At 41.3% G+C, this 20,621-nt stretch overlaps 1 protein-coding gene across 1 annotated transcript in view; it reads left to right on the plus strand.

Annotated features, from left to right (window-relative positions):
- The window catches only part of efna3b (ephrin-A3b), a 54,387-nt gene extending 34,070 nt beyond the window's left edge, over positions 1-20,317 (plus strand). The window contains exons 3-6 of the mRNA XM_029505072.1: positions 13,130-13,422; positions 14,013-14,078; positions 15,084-15,155; positions 20,138-20,317. Coding sequence (XP_029360932.1) covers positions 13,130-13,422; positions 14,013-14,078; positions 15,084-15,155; positions 20,138-20,256 — 550 coding nt within the window. The 3' untranslated portion in view covers positions 20,257-20,317. The remainder of the gene's footprint in view (positions 1-13,129; positions 13,423-14,012; positions 14,079-15,083; positions 15,156-20,137) is intronic.
- The last annotated feature ends 304 nt before the right edge of the window (positions 20,318-20,621 follow it).

Below are 20,621 nucleotides of genomic sequence, written 5' to 3' on the forward strand. Positions count from 1 at the left end.
TGAGGGAAAGATTGGGAGGGGAAAGGGATAAGGAAGATGGAAAGAGGGGAGAAGAGGAAGAAATAAAAGGGGCCAGATGGATAGATTTAGATACAGTGGTGCACTCCCAGTGGTAGTTGGCTTTAAGTTGTTAGGTCTGCAAAAACTCGGAGTGAATGAGAATTAATTCTCATCCTGCAATGTTTTTCTTCCTCATTACTGCCTTCCTCAAAGCTCACCTTCACTTTTGATTTTTTTTTTTCTTCAGTTCATGTCTTTCTGTCTGTCTTTGTCTATCCTCTGTCTTTCTCTTCTCTCCATTAAAGTTTAATTCCCTGCAGCGGAGGGCCAGAGAGCTTTATAGTGACACAGCCTGACAGAGGTATGGCAGCAAAAACTTGAGAGGTGACGCATGTTTGTGGATGTGGCTTTTTGTGTGTGAGATAGAGAAACAAAAACATATGTTCGTATTTTGCTTTGTGAAAACAATTTCTCACTGTTGTAATGTGACAGCTGTTCGTGATGTCTTTAGATTAAGACTGGATAGTTGAAGTGGTCAAATGTGCACAAATTACAAATTCCTTCACTTTTTTTCCCCCCTAAGAGTGTGTTTGCACATATGTCTGTGTGTGTGTGTGCCTTTACCCATTATTGTGTGTGCACTGTCAGCAGAAAGTTGGCTCTGAAACTGATAAACCATTATGCACGACGAGGGAGTGCATGTTTATGTGCCGTTTTGTGCCTACATGTGCGTGCGAATGATCCTGTGTGTGTTACATTTAATGATCTTTTTTGATGGTCTGGTGTTGCGTATATTGAGATGGATGGACCATATGCTCTTTATGGTCCATGCATATTTCATATTCCACCAGCAAAGCAGAGCAGGCATTGCTTATATGGCCAGGATGTTGCACCGGGACGTGGGCTGACTTTATGAGAGCTCATATACACATCCCACTGCTTTGTCCCATTTGAATAAACGCCCAAGTACAAATAAATACAACACATTTCATAGGGCTTTAGAAAGACACCTACATACCCATAAAGCTTGATGTCAGGCATAGACTTATCATATTTTATAAGGACCCTCATGGCCCTTATTCGATTTACAGCTGCTGTCACAAGTTCATGTTTACATGTCACAGATTGCAAAAGACAGTGTAGTTGAGTTTAAGGCATAACCAGCATTATCTTCCATTAAATAAATTATGATTTTGCTATTTCCATTCCAATTTGCAAAAGACAATAGTAATTCAACCGATACCTTTTTCATTTCCTGAACTTTCTTGAGAAATACTCCAAAGCACGCTTTGGGCAGCTGCAGAGATTTGTTTTAGAATAAACAGAATAAAAAGCTCAACAGCTAGACTGAAAGAAAATATGAAAACCTACAAGAACTGGTGGGAAAAAGCACCTGCAACGATCGGTTTAGTGGGGATGACGTTGCCAAAATGAAAAATACATAAAGGAGTTCTACGTGTGTTACCACTTAAATTAAAGCAGTAAGTCACTGAGCCTAGGCACATGTAGTACACCCAAACAAAAACAGAGACAAGGGACAATAAACCTTTTACGTGATGTTGGAATTGCTTTGTCAAGATAATGTTTCTTAGAAGCTGCTTATCATTTCGCATGGAATTTCATAGGATGTGGACAACATGACAGGTAACTTGTGTCAACATCTCGATATGCAGGAACTTCTTTAATTTCTAGTATTTCATTTGCCGTAAGTAGTCACAGAATTCACATAGAACTGCTACCACACGTGTGTCCATACACAAGGCCCATATGAATTCACATTTTGCTGACTGTCATGTGATGATTGACAGGTCGCCACAACACGAAGAAGTATATTGACTTTGTGGCAGAGAGAGAGAGAGAGATGGAGGGAGAGAGGTGATAGAGAGGGGAAAGGTGGGGACAGATTGACAGACCAGCAGAGGAAGACTGAAAGGGAGGCAGAGGTGTCTTCAGAGTAGGAGTGAGGGGACATCAAAAAGATTGAACCTGAAATGAAAAATTGAACGAGAGACAGATGGAAGGACCACGATAAGGATAGAGAGATAGAGGAGGAGAGAAGGGCTTGAGTGAGTGATCGAAGAGAAGAAAGAATAAAAGAGAGAGAGAGAGAAGAGGGAAACAGGAGAGGGATGTTCCACTGATAGACTGTCGAGTCTGACAGAGTCTGCTATGTTCAGTGGAGAGAGTCAGCCACATCATGGAATACTGACACTGACACTCCCTAACACACAAAGACACAAACACTCAAACACACAATCTCAGGTGCTGAAGCTTGGTGCAAAATGCAGGATCTAGATGTTAATGTGAGTCATTGTAATGGATTTTGTGATGTGCCAGGCTTCCAAGCCGATGTATCGATGTCATCGGTTTGGAAGCTATTATGTTAATAAGCACATTTTTTTGTTGTTTTTGTCGTTGCCCTTCTTTCACGTTGTTATTTGTATCAACTCTCAGCTTAATGCTTTGCAGAGTTGCCTGTTTCTGACAGGTCATTGGCTGCTGTGTGAGCAGGCCCCAGACTCAGAGCTCAGTCTCAGAGCTCAGTGTTGTTTGGTCACATTTTGGTCGCCTGGTTAGAAGGGAAGACCGAACTCATCCACACACACACACACACTCATGTTATTGGTTTGTGCTGATGAAAGTCAAAGTTTCCACTCTTGAGCATATCACCACTTCTAAGCCTATTGTGTTCCAGATTTTACTGGAGTTCAAATCTGGCATTGATAGAGATTTGGCTTGTTCATCACCCAGTAAAAATCTTTTTCTTTCTGTGCACCAGGAGGAGGTCTCAGCACTGAAACATCTGTGCTCTGCTTGTCTTTTAAGCCCTGCTTTGATAAAGAATAAAAATAGATAACTCCGGAGATGAAGGGAGTCTTAACACTCCCCCTTTCTCTTTTTGAATGCATGATGCATTTTTCTCTTCAGTCATTATTTTACTCCAATGATTCCACGCAAGAAATCATTTTCCCTAAATGGGTAATTGAGCATGTATTGCTTAGATTAGCATCGTCTCAAATCTGCATGTTTTAATTTCAGTCCCTTGTAACCGAATATGTGAATACTAGGGGTGTAACGGTACATGTACAGTTTGATAAAAGGCATTTGGTTCGAATACAAAGGTACCGAATGTACCAAAAATATTACCACGCTAAAGCAAGGCAGAACAACTTGCCACTCCTTGTTTCCTCTGGGTGACAGAACACTATTGCAGAGCCCTGCATGTTGTTGTTGAGCCATCCTAGAAACCTTGTTTAGCATGTAGCACAGACCAGGCTCACTGAGCTTCAGCTACCCAAACAAATTAGAGTAAATTAATCAAACAAAGCGTCCTTAATAATGTTAGACCCAGTGTAACGTTAGTCAGGACGAGCCACGCAGAGCCATCGTGAAACTCATTTTAACTCCTAGCCCTATCACGGAGGAGCATGAAGCTCATATTTTTTGTTTTCCAAATTGAAGGATTAAGTATGATTAAGTAAGATTTTAAGTTTATTTTAACTTGCACTGTAAAGCCAAAAAGGTTTTTCTATTTGATTGAGCAGTTTGAGTGTGAAGTTGAAAATGCTTACAGTATTTTCTACACGCCGCACTTTAATTGATCTTCATTTTATCTTTATTTCTATGTTTCCTACATAGACCCAGGTATGTTCTTATTTAAAAAGGACCATCCTTTGTTCAGGTGATTGTTTTATATTTATTTTCTTCAATTAGGCAATAAATGAAAAACAAGATCTCCTTTTTTTTTTTTTTTTTTTTTTGTTGTTGTTGTCGTCGTCATTCCGTTTTTCTGTCCCAAAAAACGAGGTGCATACCGAACTGTGACTTTAGCACCCCATTACCCCTTTAGTGAATTAAAGTAATTAATTCCAGACATCACAGTGCATTAATACAACATCCATAATGCCTGAACAGTTAGAGCTCAGTGTCATATTCTATCTTCTATTTGACAAGAACCCCCTGATGAATTTAAACTCTTAAAGACTCCATGCTGGTGCCTGCTTCTTTTATGAAGTCTACTATTTATCTCGCTGCCCTTGTGTATGTGTGTGTGTATGTCTCCATCTGTCTGCTTGAGCGTAACAATACTTCTATTTGCCCCTAAAACCCATGTGTCTCTGAGCAAATTAAGATGTGTGTGAGATGAAGTTTAAGGAGCTGATAGTATATTTTCGATTGGTGTCATTTTCAGATAAATGTAACTTCGTATGAACTTGCATAAAATATTCACTTCTCTCTTTATTTCACCTCTGGCTGTCCCATTTGGCCACATTAGAAGGCTCACAGAGCAGCACTTCTAGCTCATTGTACAGTGCAAGACATGGTTCCAATTTTGCCGGTCGGCCTCAGTAACATGGCCCTACTGGCCCTCTCTGCTGTTAACCTTTACCCTTAGTTTATTTTTTTAAGCCAATTTGGAATGTACAGGAAAAAAAATCTCTTGAAAACCATGAAAAGCTGAATTTACCGCAATAATAACGGCTGATTAGTGGTAATGTGAAATAGTAATAAGTGGTACTTAATTAGCCATTAGAGAGACAGAGGAGAGATGGTGGATAAAGAGGGGATAGATGGGGTTTTGCACAAAGCAATGAACCATGGAGCCCCCTCCTCCCTTTTCTTTTTGTACAATAGCTCCACAGCTAGGGCTTCTTCTGTCGTCATGGAGACTAATGTTGAAAGCCAGCTGTGGTTTTGTCTTGGAAGCCCATTAGGTTGGAGCTCAGTTGGCACCCCTCTCTGTCTCGCTGTTCTTTCTGGCTTCGCCTCCTTGGTCTTTCAATGGCAAAAATATCCTGTCCACGTTTAACTTCTGTTATAGCCGACATGGGTCAAATACTGGCTGCAGAGCATTCTGGGCCTCTGTTTCACCCTAGTTGAAGTCCTTGATGGGATACAATATTTCTTAGATGAGCCAAGTTCCCCACATACAAGTTGGCTTCAGCATAGAGGATCACAATGAGTTTCCTTTTGTTGCTCATATTTAATGAGAGAGCCTACCTACCTCACAATTAACATAGGTGAAAACAAGAAGCTCTAGAAGGTAAATAATAATTTACATATACTGTTTGACCCAGGTCTTCTTGATGGATGGCATTAGTTCCTATTCCACATCGTCCTTCTGCCTGTTTTCCAGCCATGCATCTCTAAATGTGGCCCAGGACAGGGATCTGAGTAATGTTGTCGTTGTTCAGAACAGTTTAAACGAGTGCTGGAGCTTTTTTCTCTACAGCCCTGACATCCAAGCCTCCAGACCCTGACCCAAACACATCCGTCAGCGGGACACAGGTGCCATGTGACTCAGCCAGGAAGTGGGCAGAGGCAGAGCAGGCAGAATGATTATTATGCAGCAGATTGATCGAGTTTCACAGGATGCTACCAAACTATCAATCTGCAGAACTCTACACACAAGCAGGTGTGTGTTTGTGTGTACTTTTTTTTCCATGCGGTTTGCACACGGGCAGGGTCAGGGCTGGTGTTGTGTGTTTGGGGCAGCCATTGCAGGAATCAATAGCTGGGTCAGAGGGTAATGTCTCGCTTAGTGCTGAGTCTATACACAGCCATCAGAGAGGATCACTATCAATCATGGGAGAGCTTAGGGAACATACACTCTCTTTCTGTTCTCTGTGTTGTCTCTGCTGGCAGAGTGTCTGATGGGCTCACTCCTGCTCTTGTAAGAGCTTTGGGAACAGAAACAGAGGGATAGAGTCACCCAGGAAGGATTGGTGGGAGCAAAGTGATAGAATAAGAGACGGAGACTGGTTGGTGTCGGAAGAAAAGTAGTTAGTGACACTTGGGAGTTTGAGGGACAGAAAAAAACCCTAAAGTGAAGAAACTCTTTCGAGCATAAAATAGGCCGTGTGGGTGGGATAGTGTTGAAACGGAAGATAAATTAAGGTTGAAAACAAAATCAATAAACAGGCAAATTAAGGTAAAGACCACAAGTGTTGGTCTTATTCACTGGTTAAACAACATTTTTCTTAATTGAAGTGCTCTATCTGGTCTCCTCTCCATTCTTGCTGTTCATCCTTTCATTTGCACACAACTCTGATCTCAGCTGGTTGTTTTTCTTGTTCTTGTCTTTGTTACTTGTTCAGCATATGTTTTGGCCAAGGCTTTCTTCATCTGCAGTTCTGTGCAGTTGTTCATTTTCTTTTCTACACACCCATCCATCTGTGCCTTCTGCTCTCAAACAAAACCCACACAGTAAAGCATGTATGATTGATTGCTAAAACATACATGTGCAGGGAAACATGCTCTTTGTGTGCATAATGGCTTGGGTGTGTGTTGAATGGTGCTCTGTGTGAAAGCGACAGAGCTCGGTTCAAAGGGCTAATAATGCCTGCCATTAGATTTCGTGCTGCTGGGACAGTTTCTGTCTCTCTCTCTCTCTCTCGCTCTCTCTCTTAGACACATCACACAGTCAATATCTCTGGGCAGACAGAAGAAGAGAGGAAGATGATGGATGGAGAAAAGAGGGGAGAGGAGGAGGGGAAGAAGAAAGGATGTTTAAGAGTACAGACAGCAATGAGAGGAGAGCAGAAAGATGAGGCAAAGGGGAAGATGATGTGAGAAAAGGGATGGAAATAGTGGAAGAGATTTGGAAAATGCTGCTTGTGTTATGGGATCATGTCAATGCTGAGTGTAAGGCCGCTTGGCAAGAAACCCTGCTCGCTGTAACACTTTGATCAATTACCAATGATGAACCATCACTCTGCAGGACACGGCTGAGTGTGAGTGTATGTGTGTGCACTTGTTGTGCATGTGTGAGAAAGAGAGAGAGCGGAGTGCTTGTGTGTGTGTGTGTGTGTGTGTGTGTGTGTGTGTGTGTGTGTGTGTGTGTGTAGTGGCCTTGAGAGAAGGCAGCATATTCCAGCCTGTTGGACAGGTATTGATTTAAATGGTGAGAATTTAGAACCTACTCAAGCACTACACCCTATCGGACCCCTTAAAACCCCCTACCCACCACACACGCACACACGCACACACACACACACACACACACACACACACACACACACACACACACACACACACACACACACACACACACACACAGACACACAGACAAACACTTGGCCACACACCAACATGTGTTCCAACTTTAGTCTGGGGGGATATGACTGATGGACAGAGAGGAAAAAAACAGAAAGAGACAGAGGCTGTGATCAGAGAAAGGTTGTACTCTTATTTCACTGGCAGTTACACCTATCAAAATCTTCAATGACTACCAGCACTGAATTAGATGGCATCACTTAGGGGTATATATCAAACATGGAAGTTCTATTTTTTTAAGCCACTGGTTTCTCTCCAACAAACTATGGAAAAATCACTAAAGGACCTGGCAAAGAAACAGTCAGAGCAGAGTGGGGGAGGGAAGGGAGTGGAGGATACAGTAGGAGGACTTGAGTTCATTTTTGATGAGGGCCTCATTGATGCTACACATCTCTACACATCTCTACTCAAGGGGGAGCCATTCAATTACATATCCTGCTCCGATGACTGATTGGAGTCCTCCTGCAACAATGTTAGCATCTCTGTGCCGAAATGAGATGGGATTTAAGTATTCAGGCCTCAGGAGGCAGAGTGGCTTTTAAACTCTGATTGGCAATCATTTGTGACACTGCTGGACAAGTTTTAATCCAGCCCCACCTTGTGACCATCAGAAGTGTCTCCTTTGATTTTCTTTAACCTTGATTTATCTTGGCATGCATGTTTTTCATGTCTGATGATGCTCACATGGTCACTGAGACTTGTGCTCGTACAACCTAATCAGCCACCCGAGGTTTGCTACTTTTCATCATGGAGATTCAAAAGCTTGGACACCTGGATGGTCCCCATGTGCACTTGTGTGCAAATGCTCTACGCTGACATTTAAGGTAGCAGCCTCATCAGAAACAAGGTCTCTGATGCTGATGCTTTCATTCAGAAAAATTCAGGATAAATAAAACTTACCATAAAAAGGTGCATTTATCATATCATTATTGTCATATTCAATACACAAGTTAGTATGTGGGAAATTTTATTCACAATGCTGCCATGTCACTGCAGTGATTTTTTTTTTTTTTTTTTCAGCTGCAAAAACAAAATTGCAATAATCTTTATATTTATTTGATTTAATTGTACTGCAAAACCTTAAAATGTGTATGTACATGATGAACTCACGGTGGTCATTGAACAAAATAACAAAAACATGAAGAATTCAAACTTCTTATGTGAAATAGTTTACTAACTGGACCTTTGGCTGCTCCACTTAGTCCTCTCATGTGCCTTTCTGTGGCTGAGTCATGCATCGTATCTTCATGTGCTTTCCTCGCCTGGTTTTCATGGCAGTGTGCAAGGTCACTGATGAAATTATTTAAAAATATTGCTATTAAGGGAGATTTTTACAAATTTGCTGACCTGTCATGACAGGAGGGTTTAATAAGCCATTGTGCTTTAATAAGTGAAATTTCCCATCTGAGAATCTTTAGCACTGTTGTGCTCTCTCAGCCAACCTTTGATGTAGAAAATTTAAACAATTCCCCCCCCCCCCCCCCCCCCCCCAGAGTAACTTTTTCCATGTAATCAGACTGATTGCACAGCACAACAATGGAAATAGGGCACACAAGAACATTTGTTCACAACGAAGTCACTATGTAAATAATTTAGTGTATATTCAGTATAATAAAATGCCACGGAGCAAGCTAAACTCACGGCCTTAAATCTTTTGAGTTTCCAGTTGCGGCCTGAACCCCACTGCCACCCCAACCCACCCCCGTTTACAACATCCACCATCTTACCAGCAGGGTAATAGAGAAATGATTGCTATTACTGTCAAAGCATTTTATTTATATGGTGCTCCAACAGGCCAAGCAGATAATAGTGAGGCAGGGGGTAACTCTGTGGCATTATGTTGCATTTATATAGGCAACATACTCACTCTCTGTCTCTCTCGCCCCTCCCTCTCACTCTCTCTGATGTGATTTTACAGTAGTGACATTGATCCAGGCCCACTTTGATCTTGCTCTTAGCTGTTGCTTCTTCTCACTCCCTCCCGCTATCACCCTCCGCTCCCTGGTGGCCAAACTCTGCAGCTTTTAACCCCGACTACCCTCGTCTCATCCTATAAATCCTCCCATCGTTCTCTCCATCGTTCCATCGCACCATCCCTCTGATGGATCTGTATATGAGCGTCCGTCTGCTCCTCCGAGGTGTGCTGTTAATAAAACGTCCCACTCCACGTCTGGGCTCTCACTGCCATCAGATTCAGGCCGCATATCACTTTTGAGAGAGGAAATTAGTGGTGATTGAACAAAGAAGGAAAGGGAGGCATTGGAAGAGAGCGAAGGACAGCCACACATTGTGACATCTCATAAACTACCCCACCTTATTTCCTCTCCGTCTCTCTTACTTATTACTAAGTGTAAAAACTCCAATGTCATAAAGAGGTGGGGCTGGAGAAAAAATTCTTTGGGAAACCAGTGCCCTGAAGTTAATAAAATGTATTACATTTCTTTTGTCTTGGAGCACACTGAAGGAATAATGTGATTGTGACTGTATGGACCTGACAGAGGCGATTTCCTGACAAGACACTTTATATCCAATCGTTTCACTTAAATCATGAGCATAAACACTTTAATTAAAGTCATAGTGCAGTCAGTTAATGGAGATTTCATTCAATCTTTTTATGAGTAATTCTGATAAGTAATTCCTTTGGTTGTTTGTATTTACTTAATAGAGCCAATTCATTTAACCCATTTTGAATAATTTTGTATTTATCTAAAAAACATAAACAAAACACTCATACACTGAGACTAAAAAGAAAACACATCTACAATGGATGCAATGTAAATACTATGCAGTACTTATAACATTCATTAAAAAGGGTACTTTTGTTGTGACTTTTGTATTTGTTGGTTGTAATTCTTGGTACATATTGGGATTTTGGTGTCATTGAGTAGGTGTGCATGGTAATTTTTTAACTTGTTGCTATATTCACCAAGCTGCTGCAATTTTAAAAACACCTTACAAGATTATGGAGCCAGGCAGGGAAAACAACAGAAGTGGCAGCCTGAGAATTATAAAAAAGTTCAGTCAACAAGTCTCTGGCACACTGACAGCTACCCTCTAAGTTTTTACTGTAAACAGGGATCAGTGTCCCGTTTCTGTCTGCCTCGATGAGGCGTCACTTTATACTGTGACCTCCACTAAGTTGTAGTGAAAGCACATATTAGCAGGACCTCACATGCATGAAATTAATTCATTCATTTTTCCGGGTCACAGGGGGTGCTGAAGCCAATCCCAGCTCACAATGGGTGAAGGCAGGGTCACGCTGGACAGGTCACTTGTATGATAATTATTGTATCAATCAAAATTGCACATTGTTATTCATTTTAAGTGAATATGCTAACATTCTTCAATTCAAACACGTTGTCCTGTTCAGTTATGTCACATTACAGTGGCAGTGTACCAGCGATGCACAACAATTACTGTACCTTAACTTTCAAATAGTTTATTCTCAACTGCTGTTTTGAATTGTTGTATTTGACTTCATCATGTTGATCATGTTTAATCTGGAGTCACCCACAGCACAAGGCAATTTATTAATAACATAGTACTTGGCCAAGTAACACAGATGAAGTAATGACTTGCGATAGAAAATGTGACTGACAACCAGAGCCACAGTTTCTATCTAGTTTTGTCTTTCTGCATGTGCATGGCAGAGACTGTGGACTAGCACTGTGGCTTCTATGCCAAAATAAGAGCCAATTCCAGTACTGGCCCCAATGGCACTTCTCAAACAGATGTATTACCTGCACAAGAAGCTCTACAAGTTTAAATGCAAAGTTGTTGATGTAACTTAGGGGAAATTAAGGAGTGCTTTGTTTGATGCAACCTCTTGGTAATGCAGAGTCAATCTCATGTATAAGACTGCAGAGATAAAAGGAAAAAAACAAAACAATAGTTTTACTGTCTCTGCTACTGGCCAAATCCCATTTTCTGCTTTTCCACGGCCTTGAAACTACAACATGTTGTGGTCTCTGAAAGATTATTGCAACATTAAAGGATTCTGATATCCGCTTTTGACATGATAGACAATTTACTGTTAAGTAACATTTTTGTGTTATCACACATTTTTGGGGGGTGTTTATGTCAGAGCCACCTTAAATGTATCACACTATCAGATATAAAGGTCTGGCACCTTATGATGGTATTCTTTGATGTCTCACATGGAGATGCTTGTTCACATACACAAAGCAAGTGCACAAACAAGGTATACAAATAGACACGCATACACGCCGGGGATCCTAAAGCCAGCTTTTAGCTTTGAGAAGTGATTTGCTTTCTGATCACTCAAGATGCTATGAGCTGCCTTCCCTCTCTTTCTTCTCTTCCCTTTCTCCCATTATCCCTTCATCTTAGAGAACGTGCTTTTCATTGGTAGCGTAAAACTCTTTTTTTTTTTTTCTTCTTCTTCTTTTTTTTTTTTTTCCCTGCCCCATTCGGGCTCTCACTGCTATTTTACTCAATTTGCATTCTTGCCTCCCTGGTGGAACCAAATACATCCCTCACTCATCTTCTTTCTCTCTCACTCGCTCTCCATACCTCCTTCTCACTCTCTCTCTCTCTCTCTTTTTTTTTTTTTTTTTGCATTCATGATAAATATAGTTTCCTTTAAGCATTTTGCATTTTTTCCCTTACCACTAATACCACAAGAAATTAATCTCTTCTGCAGGCTAATAAATGATGTAATGAGAGGAGAGGAGAGCAGAGGAGATAGATGTTGAACAATTTATCATGTGTTCATGTAAGTCTGAAAGAAAGGGGGAAGAGAAATGGAGAGCAGGGAGGAAAAGATAAATTGGGGAAAGACTTGAAGAGTGCAGTAAGAAATGATGGAGAGGGAGACATTGGGAACAGTGTTTCGATCTTCATTTAATAATTGAATAATATTCTCCCTGGAGACATGACCTAGAACTGGCAAAGAGGGAGAGGCGGGTGAGGATGACACACTGCTGCCCCCTTGTGATTTTATATTGTAATCACTGGAACGTCTGTGTGAGTGTGTGTGTGTACTGTATGCACATGCTCATCGACGTGTGTATGATTTACAACTGCAACCTGTCTCTGTCACACAGATATGTGCTCATGTCTGTGATGGGGAGAAAAACAGAGCTTTTGGATGTCAGGAAAAAATCTATTTCACTTTAGCGCACAAACTACACACGCAAATCTACACGGCACCATCTAAGCAGACACACACACACTCACACACCAGAATCAGACCTTATCTTCCTGTCAGGCTGAGTCTTTTTTAGGGTTGACGCTGATATATGAGTTTGGGGGGGCCAGGGTTGGCGGGGATGTGGCCACGATGTTGACAGCTGACGTGAGTGCAGCGTTGCGCTCAGGTTGATGTACGAGCACTGGGGTTCGGGGACAGTGCTATGCTGACACCAGGAGAAGGAGCTGTGGCCCTGGGGCCCTGAGTCCATTCTGAGGAGCCAGCTCCACATTCTCTGCATGCAGCAACCCTGCAGCCTCAAATACACACAACACTCACCTGCTTTGTGTTATTAATAACTGGATAACTCTCAGAGAACGGTTTGACCCCAGGTGAACGTTCAGCCAGAGAGCATCTGCGAGACATTCATACAACACAACAGTCTAAAATCTTCCGCTCTTTTGCTGTGATGTATGTCAGGGCAAGTCTCTAAAAATGGTGCATGTGTAGTTGGAATTATTGCCATTTAACAGCATTCATGCAAAATGTGGAACTTGGCGGAGTGTGTGTCAGTGAGAAATATAGAGAGCAGGAAAAAGTACTAGAAGAAAAGCAAAAAAAAGATAAGTGCAGTACCATCAGCCCTCAATTTTGTAATGACAATGTTTTTAGTGAACTATAAAAAATATATCATGATGTTTCTCATGTCACATTTTTCAACGTATAAATAGTCCTCAGTTTCAGGTTGTATGTTACCTTTTGTGTTGCGTTCTGTTGTCCCCAATAAAGATGCAAAATGTGTAAAAATACAATACTGTTGAATGTTAACACGAAAGACATTTAATTAAGAGTACAGAGAATAAATGTTTGTTTTGATATTTTGCATTTATATTAACTTGAGCCATAACTGTGTGTTTCCAGTTTGCGCAGGGAAGGCTACACGATGCAGGTGAATGTCAACGACTACCTGGACATCTACTGCCCTCATTACAATGACAGCCAGCATATGGTTGGTACTGGAGAGCAGTACATCCTCTACATGGTCAGTTACCGTGGCTACAGGAACTGCGACCCCCAGCTGGGCTTCAAGAGGTGGGAGTGTAACCGGCCTCATGCCCCCCATGCACCCATCAAGTTCTCTGAGAAGTTTCAGCGCTACAGCGCCTTTTCGCTGGGCTACGAGTTCCACGTTGGACAGGAATACTACTACATCTGTGAGTAGACTCGAACCAGCAACCATCATGTCAATACATATCAGTGTTCAGCATGCCCCCTGAAAATGAAGACAAAGGAGAATAAGTTATTGTTACATATACAGGAGGAGGTCAGTGGGAGCACTGCTGTGGATTAAATGATTTTTTTTTAATTGTTTAGTGGATTGGATGAATCCTCAGTTCAGATAAGTCTGTGTGTCCTCAGGTAATTTCTGGTTAACAAATTGCTGCTTCACATCTAATCATATCATCATGCAGCTAGATAGGCTCATCTATTTAGTTTACTGTTAATCCAATTTACTCAAAATGCCTTGTGGTAATTTGACACTGTAGAAATAATAAACTTTTAGTGTGTCATGAAACTATGAAAACAAATAATTTCCATAATAGATAACTGGATCGTGCATTCAATGGCTTTATTTTGTACGCGTCTGTTGACTGGTACTGTAAGTGCCAAAAATACCTAGCTCTGAGCAATTACACAGCTGATAGTTAGTTTTTTCACCTGAATATTTTTCACATCTTGGTTTTATGAGCCACATACTCGCTACAGCACTTTGTTGATCAGTTGTGTATTTTCTCTTTCACAGCCACACCCACCCATCATCATGGTCGCAGCTGTCTGAGACTACGAGTGTACGTCTGCTGCTCCACAGGTTGGTCTCTCACTGGTGTGTGTCTGGGATTGTGTGACCTGTTAGCAGACTGTATCTACACTCATCTGGCTGCTCTGCTCATTCTGCCACCACCCAGCAAAAGCCGCTCATACACTCACAAACTCACACTGGCTGCATACAGATGCATACAGTAGAAAGGAGGCAGAGCTATTAATACTCCTGCTGAGTTTCCCCTGCAGCATTTTCACTCCTGCCACAGAACCTCCCCTCTTTCTGTCCTTCTCGATCTCTTTTTTGTCCTCCTCTTCGTTCCCTTCCCGTCTCAGTCCTTCTTTAGCAGCAGAAAGGAGCAGCCCCAGCTTTGAAGGCCCTCATCCCTCCACCTCCTTCTCATTTCCTCTGCCCCCCCACTCCCTCTCTGTCAGAATCCATTTATTGCTGTTTGCAGTCAATGGGTGGCTATGTATATGTAGTGTTAACCTCTCTCACTAGTGGTCCTGCTGCCCTTCAATCTCTTGACCGTCTCTCACCCACTCTCCCACACACACACCCAGAGAGACACATATACACAGAGAAGACACACACAGCGACACACATTTACACAAGGACTTTGATCCCTGGCCTGTCCGGTCCTTTTAACTTCCACAGCTCTGTAGTATTAACCTCTCCTCCCTCTTTCAACCCCCCCCCCGGCTCTATCACTCTCCATCCGTTTTCACACACTGCCCTCTTCAGTTTGATCTTCCTGCCCTCACCTTCCCACTTTTTTTCCTCTATCCTGCTCCGTCTCTCTCACTTGCTTACTCGCTATTTCAATCTCATGGCTGCTGGTGATGTTATGGCTTGTCAATCTGTTTGCCCAGGGGCTTTTTTTATCTAACCCCCACACCTTTGTATAGCTGCTCGTTTGCATGTTTCTTTCAAGATGTCAAGTTGGATGTAATTAAAATCCTTTGGGCTGGAGAAATGGTTTAACCTCTGCTCCTTCACTCTCCCCTTGCTATTTTTCTGTCTCATTCAATTTCTTCTCTCTCTCTCCTTCAGTCTCTGACGTGGACGATGAACCAGAGCCGACAGAACCAGACTACACACCAGGCCTAAAAATTGACAATATCGGTGAGTCACACACACACTCACTTAAACTGACACACATGAAGTTGAGATAAGTGTCAAACACATTTCTACAGTCTGTCTGACTCATAAAAACACACCCAGATTTGATTTTGCCATCAAATAAAAAAATCACATCATTATATGATACACATCTCTCTTCTACTCTGATCCCAAAAAATCCCACTCCAATATCTTCAGCCAAGAAAATCTCTAAAACTAGGAAAAAAGTTGACAAATGTAATGAAAATGTCTCTCGGCTGCAGCATGTTAATATTTTCTTAATATATATTTGTATAACATATATATTGCTCATCATCCTACCAGACTGCATCCAGCTATCTCATACACAAGCAGCAAAATGTGTCCAAAGTACTGTTTTTAGTAAAGTTAAGATTTCCCCATAAAATGTAACCCTATTTTTTGTAAAATTTTTTGACAAAAAGAGAAATGTAGGATGTCAGATGGACTTTAAATAGTGACAGCAGATCTATCGATAAAGTCTAATGATAGAGCAGTTCATCCCCCATATAGCATCAAAAGTGTCCTACCAAATTGAAATGTGCCATTTTCAAAAGAAACCTCCAGCACAGTTAACTTCACGGCACCAGCTGGCTTGGCAAGCTGCTGATCTTGCTGAACAACCACATGCATATTCATAACCCACTGGCTGCTTTCACCCGGATGAGCAGAGAACATAGAGTTTCATGGTGATTTACCAAAAAATAAACCAAATTCATTCAGAAATGGGAAGGCCTGTTTGGATTTTCTGTAGTTCTGTAGTTTTTGATCTTGGCACGTGTTCACCGTTTGTCCCTATGTTTCTCTTGTCAGGATCATAAGACTGCTGTGTTCATGGGAATCAGGCAAAATTTTTAAGGGCTGAAACTGTGTAAAATTTGGCCGTGGTTCAGGGGAGGAGTTGAGCATGTGGTTGCTTCTCAGTGTTATGGCAGCAACAGTGCAGGAGTAAAATAGCAACAAGTATAGCACGCCACCCGTCACACAACCAGACATGGACATCAATCATCATCCTGTGTAGTTTTTACTCTCTTTTTGAAGGTAAAATATTCTACAGTGTTGTTGTTAATATCTGTGTGTTTGCACACCTTAATGCGTATGCTTGTGTAATAAATCAGTCAGTTCTCGTAACTGTCATAAGAAAACTCATCACTGGCTGCAGGTCATATGAGTTTGTTGCAAAACCTCTCCTTCACTTTTTTTTATTTTCACTCCATCGTTCTTTCATCTTATTTCTCCCTCACTCCATCTCCTTTCTCCGTGCCCTCCGCATCCTCCCACCCTTTAATTCCCATCTTCCATTTTTCCTCCCAAAGCACAAGTAGGAATGCAGTGGAGAGGAAAGCCACTAAAACTCAGTTTATTCATCTTTTGATGTGTGAAATTGAGTTTTTCCCTCTTTAACATCCTTTTTTTTTTCCAAAATGTTATTAATTTTATGAATTCATTCTACATATTAATCCTATCATAATGGTGTAAACCACATAACAAAGAGAAATAACTTAGTACTCTTGTTTTCCACCATACCACTTGCCCTCACTGATTCGTTTTCTCATCACGTACCCAAACCGTTTGCTTCTTCCTCCTTTCCAGCTCATAATATATACAGAGTTAATCCAGAAATTGCTCATTAGCATAACATAAAAGATCTGCATGCAATAGAAATCTATTTACAAGATATATACATGACTAAAGAAAAGCTAAGATTATTTCCAATGAAAAGTTTCAATGTCTATTCAATGTTCTTGAACAGATAAGGAAAACTGAGTACATGAAGATACTGTTAATATTTAGTGAATGGCTGACACAATAGCAAAGTACAAATTACCTCAGCTCCAATGGGTCATTTTCACCTGTAGTGCTTTGTTGCCAATTAAATTAATTGGATAACCCAAGTGGTGCTAGAGGAAGTGAGGAAATCAGCAGGGAGCTATGAAATGAAGTGAAAACAAAGAAGTGGTACAGTTTCCTATTCCCCTCCCTTGTTCTCAGCTCTCCTGACTACCGATTAGATTCATCACATCATAGTTTTAATTACCATTGTTCGAAGTTCACATCAGCACATTAACACAAACACAAGGCGACAAGCAGACCACTCAGTTCCAATCTGTCTGATTGTCGCGTTGGACAATTTTTTAACAAAGTTGATTGTCGCTCATATTGTAAACCATCCATCTCTCTCCCTCTCGCCCTCCACTCCTCAGTTTATTTCCTGGACACTGCCCCTTTCAATCAGTGTCTACAGCTCAACAGTGGTTCCCTCCTGAATACGGCCTGTAGTATTAGATTTCATTTAGATCTCATTTACAACACAGATGGAATGGTGCTAGCAGCTCCCCGTGCAGCCATGTGATTACTGATGGCTTTCAGTGGGAGGATACTCATTTACCAACCCTGTTGGCTCAGGTTACTGCATCTGACGATAAGGTCCAGCCATTAGTGGAGAAATCAGAGGCTTTTTCTTTCATGGGGTTTATTGTGGCAATTACTATGACTTTAAGCGATGCATGTTTGGCATGCTTTGCCAGCAACATCAGGTTGGATGTCAGTCGTGGAGCACACACACAAGCTGTTAAGATCTCTGTCATCTCAGTTTTTATCACATTTGTGGAAGCAGCTGTTGTATTTTTTATGTAGGCAGTTCAAAAGATACGGAATATGCTACAAGTGTATTCTTCATCAACATCTATGTATGTTATGACCCTGCAGATTCCATTGATAGTGCTCATGTTGTGTATTTATATATTCATCTTGTGCTAATGTGATACTGGGTTTTAATAAAAACTCTTAAATTAGTCAAGGTTTAACTCTTTTGTTAAATGTTTGGGGTTTTGTTTTTTTTTTAGAATTTTATTTAATTAAATTTTTTATTATCTGGATCTTCTTAAATCTCTAGTGCCAAGAATATAACAATACTTGGCATTTGGCACCATATTTCATGATAAAATTAATAAGATTTGGGCATCATTATGGAGTGACAGGAATCGATCACAGAACCATCTTGTCAGTTTTGTACTTCTGCTCCTGCCAGTTTTTCTGCAGTGGGTATGTCAGAAATTGTAACTAAAATGACATTACTAACGCTCTCGGTTGATACTTAAACATGTGCAGCGTTTCTCAGAATTTATGTCAGAAATATTACAACTATTTATATTTAGTTTATCTTGGTTGGAAAAAATTGCTTCCCGCAGCAAAAGTATCAAACGACTCTTCTGTCTTAAAATTCTTTCCCACTTTATTTTAGCTGTCAAACTCCATTTAGCTGTCACAAAGAGAAGTACTCAGCTTACTGATTCTCTAGAATGACCTTTAAATGTGGACATAGCTGTTGAAAAACACCACAAATTACGACTTCAAGAAAGATGAACACAATCAACATTTCTTGGATAGTGATGACCAACAATACAATCATTATGATTGCTTGCAATGTGTTCATCACAACACTATTATAATGTGTACTGTAAAATGTATTTTATTGAACAGTACACAAGAGACTTCAATTTGCAGGTCATTACATTACTTTGCACTTTAAGTTGAGGTAGAAGCCACTTAACTTTATGGCTACTGACACGCACACACATACACATTCACGGAAAGATAAGAGAAAGGACTAAGATGTCTCCTTGTAGTCAACATGACAGTCGGATTCATAGGCACCTCTAGCTGTCTTAGCTTCCTCATTATCAGGCAGTTGATGCCTGCTTTGTTTTTGATTTTTTTTTTCTTCTTCTTCTTTTTTTTTCAAACTGTGATGTGCTCTCACAAACAAATACAAAAACACAGTTGTACGCACAACTTCCTTGTACAACCTGAATTTTGTCTCAGAACATATCAGAGGATCACAAAGTACGTCACAAGAACTGCTGTGCAAGCGTCGCGCCAAAAATGATGTTAATGATTATGTTTTTATGTGACGTTTATAGTGAGAGGTAGGGAGTGCATGTGGGCGTATAGGTCTGTAATGAAACAGTTATTAGAGCCACACTTTAGAACCAGTTTCTCCAGATTTTCCACAGTTTGCTGTTTGTGTCTTCTAAACCACATTCCTCTGTCTGCCAGCGCCAAAATAACACTGTGTCCTGACCCCTCAGCCGCGTGCTCAGTTACAGAGTGGTCAAAGCATTTAACCTGAGCTCCACTGCTGCATAGACCTCATTAGACTGGCCAGCAGAGCATACCCGAGGAGGCCATCTCCAAAACCAAGTGTCAGTCAGTCATTACTCTGCTGTCTGACCCACAGAGCAGCTGGAAATACACAGGAACTACACTTTGTACCAAGTGGAAGCACTGATAGCATCCCGACTTCACCTTGTACAGTCAATAAGGAATCAGAATCAACATGACATTTGTACAGACAGAAAATTGGGCTTCTGTCTGGTTTCCCGTCTCATTAATCATGTGACTCCAGAGGGTGTGTCTGGACACATGCGTCTCATATGTGCAGGCATGCAATGAACTGTCTGCTGCCTTGTCTTTGAACATTGACTAGACTTCAGTGTTCAGCACATAAGCCACAACATGAAAGTGTTTTTAGAATATCACCAGGTGTGCATGCAGATAGACAGAGAGGGTTGGGGTTAAGGTGTATAAAGCATGTGTTTACGGAAAAGTATGTGTGTGAGACTGGAAATGTGTCACTACCTTAGAACAATGAGCGCTCTCTAATAACAGCTGCAGTCTGCTGTGGCTCTCATGTTGTGTTGTCTTTGCAGCGCACTAACCACATTTCAGTGGGAGTCGCACTGTGTGTGCTGCCTTTTGTTCACTCAGGTTGTTTCATTAAAACACATGTGGTGGTCTTTTAGTAACGGCTGTGGCGTGTAACATGATTTAAGCCTGATCAAACCCAAGAAAAAGAGATCTCTTCTTTTTATGGCTTTCCAATGTAGAAAAATGTTGTTGGGGCACTGTCATACATTAAAGTAAAGACATCACGTTCCTTCTTTGTTTGTCTTCTGTCTTTCTAGATGAGTTTAACCCTTTTGTTCCCAAGCTGGAGAAGAGCGTCAGCGGAAGCAGCCCATCCAGGGATCGCCTTCTTCTCACCGTGACAATGCTCCTTCTGGCCGTTCTCTTCATCTCCTAGCAACGGCCATCCCATCAGCGTCACCATGCCAACTAGCCTTGGGAGGGTGTACAATATCAGAGGGTGGGATAGAAGTGGGGGAGTCAGGAGAGGGGAAGATAGGAGAGGAGAGGAGGGAGAGGAGAGTTGAGATACCATAAATAGAGCAGAAGGCAAGAGGAGCAAGACTGAAGGAGAGTTTTCAAGCATCACAGTGTGTGTGTGTGTGTGTGTGTGTGCGTGTGCGTGTATGTCTGTGTTTGTGTCTGCATGTGCGTGAGTGTGTCTACAGCTGTGTGTTTGAGGGAGTGTGGTTTTGGTGGAGTCTTAAGACCTTCAGGCGCTTTTTGGCACAGACTGAATTGTATATTGTATTAAAGTCAGTC

The sequence above is a fragment of the Echeneis naucrates genome, chromosome 6 (assembly GCF_900963305.1).
Source record: "Echeneis naucrates chromosome 6, fEcheNa1.1, whole genome shotgun sequence".
NCBI classification, from domain to species: Eukaryota; Metazoa; Chordata; class Actinopteri; order Carangiformes; family Echeneidae; genus Echeneis; species Echeneis naucrates.